The sequence below is a fragment of the Lasiodiplodia theobromae genome (genome assembly GCF_012971845.1).
Source record: "Lasiodiplodia theobromae strain AM2As chromosome Unknown scaffold_2, whole genome shotgun sequence".
Taxonomy (NCBI): domain Eukaryota; kingdom Fungi; phylum Ascomycota; class Dothideomycetes; order Botryosphaeriales; family Botryosphaeriaceae; genus Lasiodiplodia; species Lasiodiplodia theobromae.
The window spans coordinates 702,757-722,292 of NW_023336495.1; the positions used below are offsets into that span (position 1 = coordinate 702,757).

At 52.7% G+C, this 19,536-nt stretch overlaps 4 protein-coding genes across 4 annotated transcripts; 2 read left to right on the forward strand and 2 right to left on the reverse strand.

The window, feature by feature from the left end:
* Positions 1-976: 976 nt before the first annotated feature.
* Positions 977-1,318, reverse strand: LTHEOB_748 (ANK ankyrin repeat protein; the record flags this gene model as incomplete). Its single annotated transcript, XM_035516850.1, has 1 exon — positions 977-1,318. The coding sequence occupies one exon, from the start codon at positions 1,316-1,318 to the stop codon at positions 977-979; it is 342 nt and encodes a 113-aa protein (XP_035369507.1).
* A 4,722-nt stretch (positions 1,319-6,040) lies between these two features.
* On the forward strand, positions 6,041-9,982 carry LTHEOB_749 (Xeroderma pigmentosum group G protein; the record flags this gene model as incomplete). Its single annotated transcript, XM_035516861.1, has 1 exon — positions 6,041-9,982. The coding sequence occupies one exon, from the start codon at positions 6,041-6,043 to the stop codon at positions 9,980-9,982; it is 3,942 nt and encodes a 1,313-aa protein (XP_035369508.1).
* Positions 9,983-13,439: 3,457 nt separating this feature from the next.
* On the reverse strand, positions 13,440-15,003 carry LTHEOB_750 (Integral membrane protein; the record flags this gene model as incomplete). Its single annotated transcript, XM_035516873.1, has 4 exons — positions 13,440-14,213; positions 14,279-14,603; positions 14,659-14,857; positions 14,907-15,003. The coding sequence occupies 4 exons, from the start codon at positions 15,001-15,003 to the stop codon at positions 13,440-13,442; spliced, it is 1,395 nt and encodes a 464-aa protein (XP_035369509.1).
* Positions 15,004-17,079: 2,076 nt separating this feature from the next.
* LTHEOB_751 (uncharacterized protein) lies at positions 17,080-17,718 on the forward strand (the record flags this gene model as incomplete). The annotated part of the gene is made up of 1 exon (XM_035516884.1): positions 17,080-17,718. The coding sequence occupies one exon, from the start codon at positions 17,080-17,082 to the stop codon at positions 17,716-17,718; it is 639 nt and encodes a 212-aa protein (XP_035369510.1).
* Positions 17,719-19,536: the final 1,818 nt, after the last annotated feature.

The following is a 19,536-nucleotide window of genomic DNA, read 5'->3' on the forward strand; positions in this document are numbered from 1 at the left end:
ATTGCTCGGAAACGGGCCGTAAAAATCAGTTTGATAGGACTTGATAGTCGATATTTTAAATGAAACAATTTGCTCACTGTCACGTTTATTCCATGTCCCGATAGTGATTTTTAAATGGGTATGGAAGTAGGCTGCCATAGGGAGTGACAGAATGGACAAGAGCACCGCATTTACGTAGGTTGTTGGATCCAGGAATTTTGCAGCTCACCTCTGCGTCCAGTCCGTTTACTTTTGCTGCTCACGGAGGAATATTGTAGCATAATTTGTGGAGCATAGAGCAAGAAGGCATATTTCTATCAAGAGGGCGTGCGGTTTGCTGTTCGCGAACTGTGCGAGCCGACTATCTACAGTGATGAGTCGCGTGACGTCATCTGTGGTGATGGCGGTCTACCACCGCGGGCGGGAGGTTTAAGTTTGAGCGTGGGGTTTAGAGTGAGTCTCGCAGTATGATATATAAGCCGGTAAGTTAACCCATTCCGGTATGCTAGCTACGATCGAATAAGATGGATTGTCTCGGTTAGATGAGAGCCTGAAGGTTTACGTAGGGCATCTGAGCTTCCATCCGCCCTCTTGTGGGAAAGAGGACGCAAGTTCGAGTACGGGCTAGGGAAGGCAAAAAAGACGATTCCCAAAGAGTCTTTCTGTCGAGGCACGGGAAGGGGGCACTCCCCATTAGATCCCACCGCTTCTAGTTTTGCCATTTTCGTCGATGATCTTCCTTTTTTTTTTTTGTTTCCCTTCCAGGAAGGATCGGTATCCAAACTGATAGATAGATAAACTAAGAACTATCTATTCTGTAAGGTGGCCGTGTTACACGCTCTGATCAATTCTTCCGCGGGATTGTCGCCGAATATGGAGATCTTGTTGTTGAAATACGATGAACCGCACATAGATTTGCCTAGAATCAAAGGCCAATTTGGGTTAGTCCCACCTCTGATTGTACATGGTCTCTGCGAGTCTCAAGCCTCTTAGAGGGTTAATCCATAATGGTTTCAACAATCAGATTCGCCAGGGACACATGCCCAGCCTCGATGGCGTGAACGTGAGCATCCCACCCTTCCTCGTCCTTTATGCTAATGTCAATGTTTTGGCAAGCCAGAAGAAGCCTTGTGACCGTCTCATAGCCGCGCGAGGCAGAATCCATCAAAGGCGTCATGCCGTAAATGTCCTGCACGTTTGGATCTACGTTTCCCGCGGTGAGTAGGATATCGACCAGATCGGATTGGTTCCTCGAAACTGCCATCCAGAGGATGGTCTCACCATTCGGACTCTGAAATTCGAGATCAAACCTCTGTGATTCAATACACAGAGCAAGCATCTTTCGGCAGGTCGGCTTTCGGGATTTGCGAAGCAAACGCATCAGCGGAGTGAAACCGTGGTCGTCGACCTGATCGACGTCCAAGATCGCGCAGTCGAGCAAAATCCTAGCTGGTTCGACGGAGGAGCTCCGTAGCGCAACGGTGAAAGGCGTTTTCTGCCCACACCAATAGTTTGGATTTGCCCCAAGACTTGTCAATAACTTGATCATGTCTCCATTTTGTCCGTATCTTGCAAGTCTGAAAGGAGCCGTCTCTCCATCGTCGAGGATGTCGACAGGGACACCAGCCTCCACAAGAAGCTTCACCGCCGATTTATCATTGTAAAATATTGCTGTAAATAGCGCTGTCCTGTCTGAACAGGTGTCATCCGCAACCACTCTCCTGGCGGCTGCCTCATACATCAGCTCCCTGCAAGCCTCATTTGATTCATTTGGTGTTAAATGATACGAATGGTCGAAAGCCATGTAGTTGACAAGACATCCTGCATCCAGTAGATGCCGAACAAGGTTACTTTGCCGAGTAAGACCGCGAAGGTCAATGCAGTCGTCTTATATTCATCGGAATATCCGTTCTCATGTTCCAGATCTGCGCCTGCGCTGATGAGCTGTAATAGCAGGTCTTCTCGTCCAGCACAGACAGCCAACCAAAGAGGTGAATAGGGTGTCGCAAGATTCGTGTTGACGTCATCTGCACTGAGACGTGTCCAGCAGGTTTCCAAATCTAATTGCAGGTTGCCGATAATTGCGAGATCAAGCCGAGGCCGGTGCAAAGTTAGGCTACCGTACCTCTGATGGACCAAATACCGTAGCGTGCTCCAAATACCAATCAGAGCAAGGATATCCGCAAGCCTCGAATGCTCTTTCGCATGTTCCCAAGCCTCCTCGATAGCTCTTTTGAACCTTGATCTCCTGCAACAGGTGTCGCCCACTGCAAGCAAATCAAACAAAGGGTGATCAATGCGAAGATTAGATACTTGCTCTCCATCATCTAAGAGCCAGGAAGAATCAAATCTCTTTTGATTGTCCCAGTATGCCTGAAGCGTAGGATGTTCGAACGTCATCCGTGGCAACGGCGTATCCAAGAAATCCAGGAGATCAATTTGTGGTACTTTTCGGTGCTCTGCATGCATTACATGTAACGACCAGAATTGTTGTGCGTAGTTAAAAAGGGGTGTCTTGTCTGAAAGCCGGTCGAGGCTATTCCCTTCCTGGAAATTCTGCAACAGTACATATCGAATGCATGAGCGAGATATTTGAAAGTGGGCTTCCCCAACAATCTCATTAACAGTGGTGGGTGTGAAGAGCCTTACAAGACCGCCTTCCTGCAGTAGGTAATCCAAGACTGACTGGTGGATGAATTGGACAATTTTTCGACCACCATTATTGCTAACTTCGAGCAGACCCCTGGATAAGTCTTTGATACCGGTCTCTGCATTGCGAAGGAAGAGCTTGCCACGTTTGACCTCTTCAATAGTCCTTTCGGTCATGTTCCGATCGAGACAAATAGCGAAGCGCAGTTCATCAAGCTCAAGAGGCCTGAATAAAAATATCATCCACTGAAAAAGCCTTTTGGTTCGAGAACAAGGAGGCTTCCTGCACGATAGTGAATGATACAGCTCATTCAGGTCCCTTGGCAGCTTTTTGATCTCGTCAAGAACCTCGGCCATGGAAGAGCCCCGCAAGTATGTTGAAGCAGCCATTCGGGTGACCAAAATAGCCCACTGGAATATGCCACCAGCTCTGCTGGTGATATATCGCTCCAGTTCTTTGACATGTTGTTCATCGCCAATGTCCTGGCGGAGGCTACGCTTGACAAGCGTGTTGATATCTTTCGCATTTTCACATTCCATCTCTATTATGAGATCACCGGCGGCATTGAGGATTGGGTAGTGACGACATGAGTATAGAATGCGCACTGAAGAGGCTGCGTCAGGATTGGATGTGACATAAGTTCGGAACAAGCTGACCAATTCCCTTGCTGTGGATTCGCCGCTTTCATCGAGTGCATCAACGAGGAGAATAATTTGCTTTGTTTTGGAAGCTTCTCGGAGGTACTTTGTCAGTAGTTGCTGAAGATACCCTTCGTTCCAGCTGAAGTTTTCGGGTCCCTGGGTCTGGATTCGTTGCTCATATTTCTTGGTAAAGTCTTTCAATTGTTCCGGAAGACGTGCTAGTAGTTGGTTGAGAATTGAGCGCAAGAAACCAAGCTTTGTCTTTTGAAAGGTGTCTCCTCGGGCATGAAAGAAAAATGATAAAATGATCATGTGGTCGACTTCGGCTTCAAGATATTGAAGTGCATATTTCATGGTCGTAGATTTTCCAGATCCTGGTTTCCCACGTACCCAAAGTAGCCGCTCTCCATCAATGCTGGGCTTCTTCAACCAGTGCTGGAAGTGTTTGTGCTCCGTGAGCCATTGGCAGGTGTTTTCTTCCACTTCGACGCTTTCGGGCCGTGAATGCCGATCTCTGAATGCCAATGATTGGAGCGCATTCTTCTGATCGTCCGACAGCTGAGCCACGGATCCTGTTGACAGATGCATTAGACTTTTGAGATCCAGCCAGCTTGAGTCAGTTCTTACCTGCTCCAAGAAATTGGCTCTGCATGTGACTGAGGATGAAGTGGCAGTCTTGATCACCAGGTGGGAATTTCACAATTTCAGAGTGGTTCCGATTGATCGCAACACACGTGTCACATTCGAATGTTGCGCAGGTCCTTGGGACGAGTAGACGAATATTCCCACTCATTTTCCAATCGCCGCCATCCTAGACACAATCAGCGGATGAGGAGTGATGACACTTGAAATCAGATATACTTTTTGTGGATCTCTGGTCATTTCCGTCTCGTATAACGAGAGGATATTGAGGCTTTTCATCCGTTTTCTCATGGAATGGAATTCCTTCCTATGTCCTTGAAGAAATCTGGAGTCAAAATTGAGGTCTCTGATAAGTTCTTCATTGGGTTGACCTTGGACCATCTCACGAAGCGCCTCGATTGAAGACAGACCCAACTGTGGGACACCAAAGAAAACGGCTCCGCAAATTGACTGGAGAAGGTGATTCGAACACCCAAATAGGTCTAGCATGGTCTGACCGTTCGTAAGAAGGGGGGTTTGGTTTGTTTTGGTGTAATCAGTAGGAGGTACACTAACCATCTCAACTACAAGGCCGCCTAAGCTGTGACCAATGAGCAAAAGTTTCCGAGAAGACAGCGAACCCTAAATTTCCAACGGTTAGCACATGGCCCTGGTCAGCTTTGGTACGTCTCACCAATTGCTTGAGCACCTCCCCAAACTTCCCCCCAAGATCGAAGATAGTTTGCATAGAAGTGCTCCCGATCAAGCGAGTGTCATAGCCATAGATATATACCCTCACTGTTGGAAGTGTCTTGGGTAATGCGTCACGAAGCCACATGTAGTCACTGCCTCTCTCTTTAAACGAACCGAAAGCATGTCCATTGAGACCGGAGATTGCGACTAGACTGAGGACGATCAGCGTAAATGCGTGTGTGTGAAACATAGGCAAGCGTACTCCGTATCGCAGTCCTGGTCCGGTGAACTATGCAAAGGCGTAAGCCCATAGAAGTCTATATCGATCGTGGCATCTGGTGAAGTAGATTCATTTGCATTTCGATCATCACGCCAAAAGTTTCGTAAAAGCCATGTGTCGGGCTTGCTTGGTGTGCGAAATCTATCGGGAAGACTTGGTAGAGCCAAAGTAGCGACTTGCCGACTTCCTGAGAAAGGGTCTTGGGCAAGGGAGAAAATTTGAATTTCTTGTCCATGTAAACGGAGAAAGTGACAAAGGCGACTGTGGATATCTCCACAGGTGTATAATATGGGGATCCCTTGTAGCCTGTAAGTCAGGTGGCCTTTTGGTGTCATATTGCACCCATGAGGTTGCAAGGTCGTGTTCCGAATCCACAGGAGGGAAGAACGAAGATAAAAATGAGCCGGGTTTCCAGAGGCCGCCCCACCCTTTTGCAGCCCCCAAAGCCAATCACAAGAGCGACAAGGTGACACACGAGCAAGACATTATTTCAGCTCTGAGCCTCAACATGCGGCTAGCACCGCGACCGCCTTCACCCCTTCGCGTGCCAGCGGGCTCGGCACCGCAGCGCTGCGCCGCGTTCAAGTAGCTAAGATCTAAGTGGTAGATTATTACTTATAAAACGCTTAATAGAAGAAGTATCGCGGTAGTAGAAGATCCAGACGGTTTACCGTATCTCCAATCCTGCATAACTTCAGAATTTGGTTGCGAGGTGGGTATCAAAGTAACTGGAGACTGTGACTTCTTTGTTCCATTGGCGGCGTGATTACCGATTCTCATCTTTGAGCAATACATCACCTGGAAACCGCTGCGCAACCCATTGTGTAGGACAACTGCTCAATTCGCAAACCTAGGAATTGGCCCTCATTGCCCACTTATTTGCTGCCCAAGGAAGCCAAAGTGGTGAACAAGTATAACAGCTTGGATGAACATGACTCATGTAATCTGCCCGCGATTGGCCACTGTCGGAGCATTCAAGATCACATGATCGCGTTCCCTTATCGATTACATCATCGCGTGGCGCGCAGGCAGACGCGCTTCTCTCTTCCGTCAACGTCCGCCTTTCCCGCCAACCCCATCTCTGCCTGGGGAGAGAGAGAGAAACGGCGGAGACCTTCCAATGGACCGGACCTACTTCCTAACCATCGCTCCAGCAAACCAGCAGCAACCACCAGCATGGGCGTCACCGGCCTCTGGACCGTGGTGCAGCCGTGCGCGCGGCCGATCAAGCTCGAGACGCTGAACAAGAAGCGGCTGGCGGTGGACGCGTCCATCTGGATCTACCAGTTCCTCAAGGCGGTGCGCGACAAGGAAGGAAACGCGCTGCGCAACAGCCACGTCGTGGGCTTCTTCCGCCGCATCTGCAAGCTGCTGTTCGTCGGCATCCGGCCCGTCTTCGTCTTCGACGGCGGCGCCCCGGCCCTCAAGCGCCAGACCATCAGCGCACGCAGGCAGCGCCGCGAGGGCCGCCGCGAGGATGCGGTCCGCACGGCGGGCAAGCTGCTCGCGGTGCAGATGCAGCGCCGGGCTGAGGAGGAGGAGCAGAGGCGGAAGGATGCGGCGAGGAGGAGAGATGACGAGCCGGAGGAGGAGCGGATCCCGGAAGATGTGGTGTACGCGGAGGAGGTGGCGATGACGGAGGGCGAAAGGCGCGCGGCCCGCGGCGGGTTCAAGAAGAAGGACGCGTACCACCTGCCGGAGCTGGACGTGTCGCTGTCGCAGATGGGCGCGCCCAACGACCCGCGCATCATGTCGCTCGAGGAGCTCGAGGCGTACGCGCGCCAGTTCGAGCAGGGCGAGGACATCAACGTCTACGACTTCTCCAAGATCGACTTCGACAGCCCCTTCTTCCTGAGCCTGCCCGCCACCGACCGGTACAATATCTTGAACGCAGCCAGGCTGCGCAGCAGGCTGAGGATGGGCTATTCGAAGGATCAGCTGGACAGCATGTTTCAGGATCGCATGGCTTTCTCAAAGTTCCAGATCGAGCGCGTGAGGGAGCGGAACGAGCTGACGCAGCGGTTGATGAACATCAATAATGGCGATACGCTGTACGGAATGGATGCTGGCGGCCGAGTGGCTGGTGAGAAGAACAGGGAATACGTTTTAGTCAAGAATGAAGGCGTTGAAGGCGGCTGGGCGCTCGGCGTTGTGGACAAGGATGAGGGCAGATTCGACAAGCCTATCGATGTTGATAGGAGTAGCCCTCCCAAGGAAGAGGAGGATGATCAAGAATGGGAAGATGAAGACGACTTTGAAGATGTGCCCATTGAAGGCCTTAATCGGCTACCTAAGCAACAGCCTGCTGCCGATGACAGTCGGACAGCGGACCTGACAAAACGACGCCAGGAATTCTACAAATCTCGGCAAGCTGGCACTACGAGGCGGCGCAAACCTCGGAGCGCTGATCCAGACTCACTTTTCGTCGAAGCTGAAGATGAGGAAGAATGGGAGAACGTCGAAGTGGGTCATGAGCAACAAAACGAAGACGAGGAAGATGAGGAGCTTCAGCGAGCCATCGCCATGTCCTTACAGCAAGATAACGATGAGCCTTCAAAGCCGCAAGCACAAGCCGAAGAGGACGACGAGGATGAATTTCTTGAAGTCTTTGGGCAGCAAAGAGCAGAGGAATCCAGGCCCTTCACCAAAGGCAGTGGTCTCGCCATTGCGCGCATGGCGAACAATCGGAGTGCCAGGATAGCAAAACCGGTAGCCGAAAGTGATAGCGAGGACGAGATGAACCTACAAGCAGCCCTCGCCGAGTCACGACAGTCGAAGCATAAGTCGGCTCGCCCCGGACAGCCCCGCAAGGTAGCCACACCAGCGAAGCCTACAACGTCGACGCAGCCTGCTGCCAAGTCATCATCAAACGCGTCTGGTTTCAGCGGTCCTCTGCCGTTCGAGAAGCTTGATCTGGGGAGCTCACTGCTGGGAAAGAAGAAGATGCAGAAGCTGCAGGAAGAACAGGCAGGCGGGTTTGAGCGGCCTGATGACGAGGAGAAAAAGAAAGCGAAGCCACTTCCTCCTTGGTTTGCCGAAAATCGGGACGTGAGGGATGATTTCGCCGAGCAGAAGAGGCTGGAAGCAGAGCAACGAGAGCAGGATCGGAAGGAATTGGAGAAGGAGTTTGTGTTTGAAGAAACGCCAAGGCTGAGGAAGCACGAGACGAATGAGGTCATTGACCTTGAGGCGGAACCATCTAAGGAGAAAGAGGTCATCGATATTCAGTCTTCAGAGGATGAGGAGGACTTGGAGATGGAGGATGTGATGCCTGTCGATCATGAGCTTAGGATGGGAGATCTTGCGGACAAAGTGAGAGCTGAACCGCCGCATGAGCCACCATCCGTACCAGAAGCTCCAGCGCAGCCAACGCAAGAGCCGCCCATGGTCATTGAGACTATGGCTCCGTCACAAGACCAGGAAAAGGCAGGTGAGTCGGAAGGAGAGCCCATCGAATGGTCGGAGAGCGAGACCGAGCAGCCCAAAAATGAGCATGTAAAAGGAAGAGGAGAGCATGAAGCCAATTCACAACCTGTTGGCGGTGAGGCGGAACCTCCAAAGTCACGGTCATCCTCGCCAGAATTCGAGACAGTCATTGACACGGAGACGGCCCCCGATCAGACTGTCAGGCCATCGCCACCGCTTGCCGATGTTCCAGAAGGTCCTGTTCCCACGTCCGGTTTTGCAGACCAGGAGATGCTGGACGATCAACCGGACGACGAGTCCATCTACTCAGACCCGGAGGATGAGGAGCTCTTCCGACAGCTGGCCGTCGAGGCCGAAGAGCACGCGCGCTTCGCATCGACGCTCAACAACAAGTCTCAAGAAGCCAACGCGCTGGACTACGAGCGCGAGCTCAAGGCGCTGCGCACGCAGCAGAAGAAGGACCGGCGCGACGCGGACGAGGTGACGCAGACGATGATCGCCGAGTGCCAGCAGCTACTATCACTATTCGGGCTGCCGTACATCACGGCGCCGATGGAGGCCGAGGCGCAGTGCGCGGAGCTGGTGCGGCTGGGGCTGGTCGACGGCATCGTGACGGACGACAGCGACACGTTCCTGTTCGGCGGCACGCGCGTCTACAAGAACATGTTCAACCAGGCCAAGTTCGTCGAGTGCTACCTGGCCCAGGACCTGCAGGCCGAGTTCGGCCTCACGCGCGAGCGCCTCATCGCCGTCGCCCAGCTGCTCGGCTCCGACTACACCGAGGGCATCACCGGCGTCGGGCCCGTCACCGCGCTCGAGATACTGTCGGAATTCGGCTCCCTCGAGGCCTTTCGCGACTGGTGGAAGGAGGTCCAGTCCGGCGCCCGCCCGCGCGAGGCCGACGCCCACGTGCCTTTTCGCCGCCGCTTCCGCAAGGCTAACGCCACGAAGCTGTTCTTGCCGGCCAGTTTTCCCGACCCCCGCGTCGAGGAGGCGTACATGAAGCCTGAGGTCGATGATGACGCGACCGGCTTCGCGTGGGGCGTGCCCGACCTCGACGCCCTGCGCCGCTTCCTCATGAGCACCATCGGTTGGTCCAGCGAGCGCACCGACGAGGTGCTCGTGCCCGTCATCCGCGACATGAACACGCGCGAGCGCGAGGGCACGCAGAGTAACATCACGGCGTTTTTGGACAAGGGGAGTACCGTCGGTGCCGGGGCGTGGGCGCCGAGGAGGAGGGATGATGGCGGTGGGGCTGGTGGTGGGAGAGGGGGGAGGGCGAGGGGGAGCGGGAGGTTGGTTAATGCGTTGAAGGGGATTGGGGCTCGGGCGAGGAGGGAGGGGGGTGGGGGTGTGGATGATGCTGCTGATGGTGAAGTTGAAGTTCAAGCTGTTTCCGAAGAGCGGGAGGAGCAAGACCAGGAGCCCACGCAGCGGACAGCGCGGAAAGGGAAGGGGGCGAAGAGGAAGAAGACTGTGGTTGAGGATGATGAAGACGAGGAAGATGGGGGTGATGGTGATTTTGAGGAGGAAGTGGATGGTGATGCGGCGTACGAAGAGGAGCCGAAGAAGAAGAGGGTACGAAAGGGTGCAGCAAGCAATGCGAGGGGCGGCAGAGGTAGAGGAAGAGGCCGTGGAAGGGGTGAGAGGGCGTTGAATAACGCGGACTTCATCCGAAGTGTGATGGATTGAGGGTATGCTGTTCATGATGGAAAAACCTAGCTACGCCAGCAAGGAAGTCTAGCTTAGAGGAGGAATGCATCTATCAAAGGGTTGTCAAGATCGTAAACGGCTCCAATATCACCTTCGAAATCGTCCTCCATTCGAACCCAGACTCCAAACACACGGTAGGCGGGTTTCCCCTCGTGATCGTCGATCCTCTCAGCTTCGAACCGTTTGGAATGAATACCTACAGTGAGAGACTTATGAGCGATGATGTGATCAGAGTCATGTACCTGTTCCCCGCCGAGCTTGACGTCTCCACGACACAATCCCACCCGGGTGTACTGCCGGTACTCCGTCGGTGGGGAGAACATCAGCTTCACGCCTTTTTCCCAGCAAAAGGCCGCGTCTAGAAACAAAGCTCGACAGACTAACTCGTAAAATGCGAGGTGGAGATCGGCCATGCTGGGACTAAGGTTGGTGCATCTTTGTTGGATGTCGTTGCGCACCATTAACGTGAGGCAGATGCCCTGTAACTGAAAGGTGTCGTCGGAGACGCTGCCGCTAGACAAATGACTGATCATGTCTTCATGGAGGGTCAGCATATTATTATTCGTGCCGAGCCATTTCCAGCCTTGTACAACATTGTGCAGTTGGGCTGCAACCTCTGGGACGGAGTCTAGATCAGCGAAGTGTCCATGGAAAGACTCCCAGCTTCTCGCTGAAGTCGAGAGGGGGGTGCATCCGGCGAACTGGTAGCTGAGTGGAACGACATCGCACGTCCCGGATTTTTTGAGCTGTACTATATCATTGAGGGTTTGGTAGACTTCATTGGCATTCCTGATGCGATCGGGAGAAATGTAATATGCAGGCCGCCAGAGAAATGACTCAGCAGCGTCCGGAATGAACAGCCCTTGGGGAGCAGTGCTTAACATCACGACGTTCTTGCTTTCCTGACGATGCCAGTCCAGTGCGTGTTGCAAGAGCACTGGTAACTCCTCGTTCTTGTAATTTGGAGGCGGAGAGTAGCCAGGCACTTCGGCAAATATAGCAATGACGTAGTCTCTGGCATGCGTTGCTTTGCGGATCATCGCCAAACCCCTCTGGAGCAATGGAATACGTACGAATAACTTGAAACTGGGATTTAACTCCATGAGAGGATCTTCTTTCCTTTGGATGACTTCCCCAGAGATAAATCGGTAGAGTAGTAGATTCCCGAAAGCCCCTATGCTGTCTATCCAACCTGATGTTGATATGTGAGGGTCAAAATCTTCAATTTGAGAACTGATCTGTACGAGGAATCGGAAGCTGACGTCGTGTAGATGGCTCCAAACATAGCGCGCGGCAAAGTATTCGTCCATCCCATTTTGAACAAACATGGAAACTATATGTCGGAACCATATCGCTGTATAAGGTTGGAGATCGGTTTCAGCAATGGGTTCAGCAAGGCGTGTATCTTCGGGCTCAGAAATGTTTTCCAGCGTGTTGCGAAGAAAAATGCATTTTGCCACGTCTTTGGAAACCCATACGCAACAAACGCTCCGGGAGAAGCCGAGCTCTTGAAAAGTCCATAGCCTGCTCATCCAGGACGACAGTGGACAAACGTTTAGACAGAAATGAGACTCGTGGAGTTCAGTGTCATCGTCCCCACCTGTAGTATGGTCTTTTTCCGTCTTGGCCCCTCTCGCTTCCAATTCTTTCACAATCCGCGGCAGGCAAGCGCAAGGATGTCCAGGCAACAGAACGGCAACTTCGAATGTCCTGTAAATGGTCGCGATGCTGGCAAGTATCTTCCGGATCTCTTCGTCGTTCTGTGGGATGCACAGTTGGTCCATCCAGATGGGCTTGTCTGCAGCGATCTCCGCAAGGCGATGAATAACGTCTTGGGTGACCCATTCGATGCCCAGATTCATGTGAATGACATCGTCGCTCTTCCCGGGAGGGTGTCCGATGGGAACATCGCGACGATCGAATTCACCCCAAACGTATGAAATGGCGGTCGCATCTCCGTGCTGCAGAGAAATGTGGTCCAGCTCGATGGTAAGGTGCGGGTCGGTCCAGTTGCGTTTGCAGTCGCAGAGCTGAAGCCTCGCAACACGAGCTTTCGGCTTAGACCTGATGAGCCAGCGGAAAAAGGATGAAAGTCTCATAATTGGTTTCTCCCCCTGGTAAGATTAGTTAAGGCTGTCTCGAACTCGATGTTGGTGTTGTTGAAGGGTTGAAAATCAGCAGCCAGTTTCCGACAACCTGAAGCGCGGATTACGCGCCATAAATCAATCATACAGAGCACCTACAAATGACAGAGTGTCTTTCGCTTTGCGGGGTTCTCAGCAATTCTCTTGGATTCTTGGTGTCAGCTGGGCAGCAGTGATGGTGACCAATGACAGCCACGCAAGACGTTCCACACGCCAATCAAGAACAGAGTCATTGGTGGAGTCAGAACATTTTTGGCTTACTGGTCGCCCCTTTAGCCACGTAGAGGTGTTCGATTTGGTGGGTGTTTCGCAGCGCGAAGGCCAGGCAAGTCTGGCCCAGCGCTCTAGCCCTTGCTCAGATCCAATCACTACTTTGGCATGCCAAAACGGATGTGGGGCGTTATGCAGGTGGATGGAGCGATGACTGGCGATGAATTCAATGCATTTGAAGCGCTCTTTATGCTGGCAAGGGCTGCTTAAAACGATCCTCAGCCGCTTCGCTATTTTTTCCACCGCGTGCGCGCATTAGCCATTGTGTATTGTGCAAAGGCCGCTGCTCACCACCCTCAGCCTTGTATGTCTGATACTGGGTGATATAATAAAAAATCGTCACTTCACTATACATCAATAAGAGCTGATGGTGTAATGGCTAGCATTAATGCTTCTACGATCACTTAGCCAAACATTCATTGTAAGCTAGTAGACACTCGTTAGCATTAGGTTCAGGTTCGACTCCTGGTCGGCTCAGCTTTCTTTTTGCTTGTTTCTTCCTCTGACTGTTAAATTTTTTGCTGCGACCAACTATGGAGCCGAAGAGACCAACCGACGGAACCCGCCCCTCCAACCCCTTTCTTTCCCCACAAGGCGGCCCGTGGTTCACATTAGCCTCGGTTTCGGTGGTATGGGAATAATATTTTTTCTGTGTGAAGTATCTGTTAGGGACCGGATAGCTCTTTTCAATTTCAGGGACAAGAAATGAAGGAAAGCAGAATGAGAGCCGTGATGCAGTGAAGGTCACTGAAAAATAAACTCTGATAAAAGCCATTTCATTATTCGTACCATCGCTCATGATGTTTCTCATGCAAAGCATTATCTTCGTACCGGTGGCTAACTTCTTATATGCTGGGGGAAAAAATATCTGCTTTCATCCACCCTACCAGCCTGCTGGTCTACAACACGAATCAAGACAGCCAAACAATCAAAAACCCGGGGTATCGTGTGTTCCATTCATTACTCATTGCAATCCCTCCTCTCTCTCTCTCTCTCTCTCTCTCCTCTTTTTCATTCATGAGTCAACGGGATCGTCCCCACCCTCTCCCCCGCCCCACCCCCAGCCCCGGCAGCCCCAAAAACCCACTCCGCCTCCGCCTCCTCCTCCCGCCCTCCACGTCGTCATCGTACCTCTCCTCCACCTCCTCCTCCTCATCCCCACTCACCCCATGCCGCGACGAGACCCTCGTCTCGCACCCAAACGCCGCACTGCCCTCTAGTCTCCCCCTCGGATCCAATTCCAACTGCTGCTCTTCCTGCTGTCGTTGTTGCCGTTGCGGCGACCGCGGCGGTGAGAAACCGTCTCTCCTCTCCTGGCGGCGGTCCAGCGAGACGAGCTCGAAGGACTGGCGGTACGTGATCTGCAGCGGCGAACGCGGGGGCGGCGGTGGTAGGCGCGGGGTGACGTTGTACGCGATGTCGCGGGCGTGCGGGTGGGGGAGGAAGGAGACTTCGTCGTCGTTGTCGTTGTCGTGGTGGTCGTGGTCGTGGTTGTCGGCGTCGATGCTGGTTGTGTGGTGGTGATGGGTGATGTGCGGGTGCTTGGCTCTGCCCATTTCCTTGAGCGTGCTGGTGTCGGCGGAGGAGTTCGACGTGGGGTCGTTGGTCTTTCTGTTGTTTCGGAACTTCTGGTACGAGCCGTGTCCGCGGCTGTGGCGAGAGTTCTGTACCGTGCTGTTTTCAGGTGTCGTGCTACTGCCGGAGATAAGACTTGATATGCGGCTGCTGACGCTGGAAAAGGCCGGGGCGACACAGCGCTTGATGAAGGGGCGGAGGGCGGGCATGCATGCGCAGATCTGGTTGTGGGCTTGTGGTCAGCTCTGCAGTTCCGATGGTGTTGTGGAAGGGGGGTGATGTTTACCACGCCCAAGTTGATCTCGACGGCCGCGGCGATCCACAAGGGGAAAGTATACCACGTTTCGTCGTAGCTTGCGATCAGGCCTTTCCAGATGTAGTAGGTGCGGACGACACCTGCGACAACGACGAGTAGGCCCATGCTCAGGAGGATTATGATGCCGATGCGCTGTTGGAGCGGCATTTGCAGTTTGCGGACGAGCGGGATGGGGAGCACCGTGACGAGGAGGTCTATGAAGCAGTTGACTATGCCGATGCCGAGCACTGTTTTGCCCTCATCGAGGCAGTAAGCTCCGGCCGGCGGAGACAAGGTCCAGTAGGCGCTGATGGGGCTGAGGATCCAGGGAGTCAGCGGGGTGGTACTGATGTAGGAATGGGAAGACTCACTTGCATTGCCAGATACCGAGACAGGTGAAGGTGATGACGGCTGCTACGTTGAGGAAGACCGTTGCGTGCAAGGCCCAGCCGAACCACTTGATGCCTGAATCGGCGACGAGGCGGTAGTAAAAGCACAATAGTGATTGGCGAGTGAAGGTGGAAGCGTAGACGAAGATAAGCTTTGCAGAGAAGGCAACCTTGAGCACGCCTGAGGAAAGTCAGTCAAGTGGAAAGTTGAAAGTCAGGAAACGACGCACCAGTAAAAGCGGTGATGGGAACGTCCCAGACATGGCGATCCCAGTAATAGTGTTTATTTGCAATGATTACATTGACGGTCAACCCCACGGTTGACATCTGGTTGAAGTCAGCTCTGAGGCGCGTTGCCAGTAGGGGCGAAGCTTACGTATGCTAAAATTATGAAAACATCGTCCGAGCCGAACCATCTCTTGACAAAAATGCGCGTGTAAAGGCGGAGAAAGAGTAAAATTGTACACAAGGATACGAATATGATATTAATAATGATGAGGGCGGGTCCTCGGGTTACAGGGTCGACGTAGTTTGGCTGGGGCCAGGTGAATAGGACAGCTAGTGGGATCTCGCGGACCATTTTGGCATGCTGGCTAACGGAATAGGAAGTGGACGGGTATCATTAAGAGCGAGAAAAGCGAGGCTGAGCGAGACGGCATCGAAGGGGGTGTGACGAAGAAAAGAGAGGCTTGGTTGAGGGCATGGGCCAGGCTACCACGCGATGGTGCGACGGTAGAGGCTGGCTGGGGAGTACAGCCGGGGCACACAGCGCAACGCAAGGACTTACAGGTGCGCCACAGACTAAATGCCGTTGCTGACAGCCCTGACTAAACATGGCGCTGGCGCCAGAGCCGCGCATCAGGCCGGTTACCTAGTCTGGTTGGTGGGTGGACGATGGCAGTGATGCGCGGGGCGCTGGAAAACGGGCGACGGACAATAACGCCCTCATTGTCCGCGGTATGTGTACGACATGGAAAGTGGAGCCAGCGTACATGATGGCGCGAAACGAAGGCGTCGATTGGGAGAGGTGTTGATGCGCGGCCAGGATGGCGGGAAGGAGACAGGGGAGGCAGGCGCTGTGCAACCCCAAAAACTTCCTCCCGCTGACCTCCCAATAATCCGTAGCTCTGGATCAACACGCCTCAACGCGACACAGAACCAGCGCCCCGTCACTGCGGCCATGCTCCAAAATAGTCCACTCCGACCATCACTACCGCCAAACTTTAAGCTCCACCCCGTTCGGTCCGCTTAGCTCGTGAGAATTACCGCACGCATGCCAACGCGCACGTGTTTGCCCTGTCCGCGTGCCGCATCTTGGAATTTCGTCCGTCCCATCTGCCGCCCCACCTGCTTCCGCACCACTCCCCAAACAACGTCTCGCATCCTGCATGTTTTGCAGGGCTAACGTCTTCACCACTACCGGCCTCCGGCACTAACGGCCGCTATCGAAAGCTTCTAATCACTTCAAAAGGCCCGATGGCGTAACACCTGCACGGAGTCCAAAATAGTCTCGTTTTCATCGCTGCGCCCTGGTCCTTTTCCCTTTTCATCAGCACTAGCCCATCGTTCGGCAGTACTTGCCAAACAATTGCCGTCTGGACTACCTGTTTCAACCCCGGATCTAGCCAACTCTCGTAATCTTGCCCCGATACGGTTATACTGACAATCCAAGTCACTGATCGCCATTCCCGTCAGGAGGCAGGATTTCCCCGATTGCGGCAAGGCGACCCTACCCGCACCCATGCACTTCTCTTTGACCTCAACTGTGCCATTTGCCATGAAACAAAGGTGTAATTCATGAAACATCGTCTCCACGTTCAACGGACATGCAGATCACTTCGTCCAGATTCTCGCACTTTCGTTTTACCCCGCTTTTGCGCGCTACGGATAAGTTGCATATGTCGATCTCTACATAAGCTAATAAGCCATTCACAATCAGCCTCATAGCCGGACTGAGAAAGCCACTCCGGCCCGCACGCGAAAGCCAGCCATCGCGTGGCATTTGATGCAGTACGAAGCAAAGAGTAGACAAGCAGAATCTATGAAAGACGTAGCAAGTGTTTGTGGCTTCCATGCATGGCCCCTTATGCATGGCCCCTCATGCATGGCCCCTCATGCATGGTCCCTCATGTAGCACCATGGAGGAAGCAAGTAGCAAACTAAACCACAACTTCATATCCATTGTCACCGAGCAGCAGCTCAAACTTAACAAACACCAATATTCCCGTATAAATAGCACCCAGAGATCACATCATTCCAACCTTCTCTACCACCACCATCAACACACCTTGAGGTCTTCTACCAAAAACGCTGGCCAAAGCTTCTCACGTCCATTTACCCACAACCAGCCAGCAACCCCAGAAAAGAAACAAAAGAAGAAGAAGAAGAAGGAAGACAGAAGCAATGGAGAGCCGACCACGGACCTACGACTTCATCGAACCCTTCCCCTCCGAGCGCGACGGCCCCCTCGAAACATTCCTGCGCGAGCAGATCGTGGCGAATGCCAAAATCATCTACAGCAGCAACGACGGCAGCGGCGCCCCCGGCAGAGACTTCTTCGTCGTCATCGCTTCTTCCTCCGCAGACACAAACATGAGAACACAAGCAGGCAACCCGCGGCAGCTGCCGGTGCAGGTGGGGGGGTACAGGGCATTGCTCGTGGAGAGGTGGTGGGAATGGCAGGAGGGCACTGGCTCTTCTGCAGTGGCGAAGACGCTGCGGCGCCGCGTGCTGAAGGCGAGCTCGGGCGGGTGCAGCGCGCCGGCGCAGGCGCTGATCGAGCTGGCCGAGGCGGTTTTCAGGGAGACGGGGGGCTGGTTGGGTGATGGCGAGCAAGAGGATTTGAGGCACGAGATCGACGCGTTGGACGCGCAGAATGGGGCCGGTGGGCTGGCGCAGTTGGAACTGAGGAGGGTGCAACTGGAAATGAGGAGCGCGCAACGGGAATTGAGGAGGGCACAGCTGGAACTGAGGAGGGCGATGCAGGAAGTGGCGCAGGCATGGGCGCCCGGCGAGAACGTTGCTGAGTCTCGCGACAACTGAGCAATTCGGGGCTGCGTTTTGGTGGTGATTCGAAAGGTGGAGTTACTGCGGATGTACTGGCATATCAATAGAGAGTAAGGGTAGTTAGATTATCAATGCAGCAGTGTCATTTGTGGGTAGTGGCCATTGTTCTCTGCGTGCTATCACTCTTACAAAATATATGCCACAATCTAAGGACGAAGGTATCAGAAGATGTGGAATTTAGCTGATTCCGTCATTTATAGCCATTACAGAAGGAGGTGATGGAAAAGACTAGATAGATTTCTTCGGACATATGATATTTTCCTCGCACAATAAGCCAGAACCCCGGAGTCTAAAGAGTTCAAGCGGCTACTTATCAATTCGAAGTTAACTATTCCGGGCCAAAAAAAAAAAGGAGCGTCTGATGTGAATATGACAGGGATTTTTACAGATCATAAAACACGCCCCTTTGTACCGGGCTCCCGCCAGAAAGGAAAGGAAAGAAAGTAGAAAGATCTTCCCCTCGTGATCGTCGACCCTCTCAGCCTCCAATCATAAGCGCCACAAGACTACAGTGAGAGACTGACGAGAGGCATGATGTAATTATAGTAATGCGTCTGTTTGTCGAGTTTGAAAGCTGCCCGCTGAGGTGGGGATCTGAGGGAACATGCATTTTTATGGCGGATGAAATGATAGAGTTGATATCGCGAGAGAAGGATGTTAAAATCTTCGTGGCTCTTTCTACCTACAAAGATTTTTAATTGGCAGTGTACTTCGATGTTTTGACCCAGTTGCCCGGTTGTTTAATTAATGACTTCTTGGCCCGCTTCCGAGGAATAGATATATTCTACATATCGGTCTGTACACCCTCTACAATTTATTTGACTCTACATTACACTTGATACGATACTATAGTGCCCAAAAAATAATTTGAGACTACTTTCGGCGACGGAGAACGGTTGTGGTGCGCAGAAACGAATTTCTTTGGTTTTGGTTGCAATTTCTTCAAATTGTTGATCAAAAACTAACAAAATGTATTCGTTGATGATTGAAAACCGGTGCTGAGTCTTTAAAACCTTGATCTGCCCCCATAACCTGCTCAATATATCACTGAAGCATACCTTGAACGCCCGGCAGGTTGCAGCATCATCCAGAACCTTCAGAAATATCTTTTTGCTGTTGTTGCTGTCGCCGGAAGAGCCTCTGCTGAGCAATTGGTCGCCATGCCGTTTCCCCTTAACCGCAACCAATGGTATTCTTCACCCCCTATACACATGTTCCTACAAGCTACACTTTGTAATATTTGATGTTCCGCCTGTCCCGCGGTCTCAAAAGAGCTTGGTTTATGCTGCTTGGTCCCTGGGTAGCGTGTTTTGGAAATATAATACATCTTGACCACCACCTTTTCAACTTCCCAGGAAGCAACAAATCAACGGTCTTGTGGTCTAGTGGTATGATTCTCGCTTAGGGCGAACCCTGAGTAGCTTGCGAGAGGCCCCGCGTTCGATCCGCGGCAAGACCCGTTCTTTTGCTTTTTGTTTGGGCGTTTGGTGGTGGTTGGGGGGCTGTGCGCTGAGGGCTGGCGCGGGCGCAAAATTTTTCGGATCCGTGGCACGGCCCGGCAAAGACTCGGTACTACGAACCCAGTAGGCTCATGAGCACCACAGGAATTAGCTCTTGGGCCTTGGGCTTTGTAGCGTTTTGCAAAAATAAGGAGGGGTGAAGGGTAAGGTCCACAGGTGAGTATTAAGGCCGAATCACATCAGTCTCTTGGTGGAAGGCGTCAGAGGCGTGAGACTAACAGGCCAATAAAGCTGGGGCAGTCGAAGCTACTGCTCGGATACCCTATACGTTGTT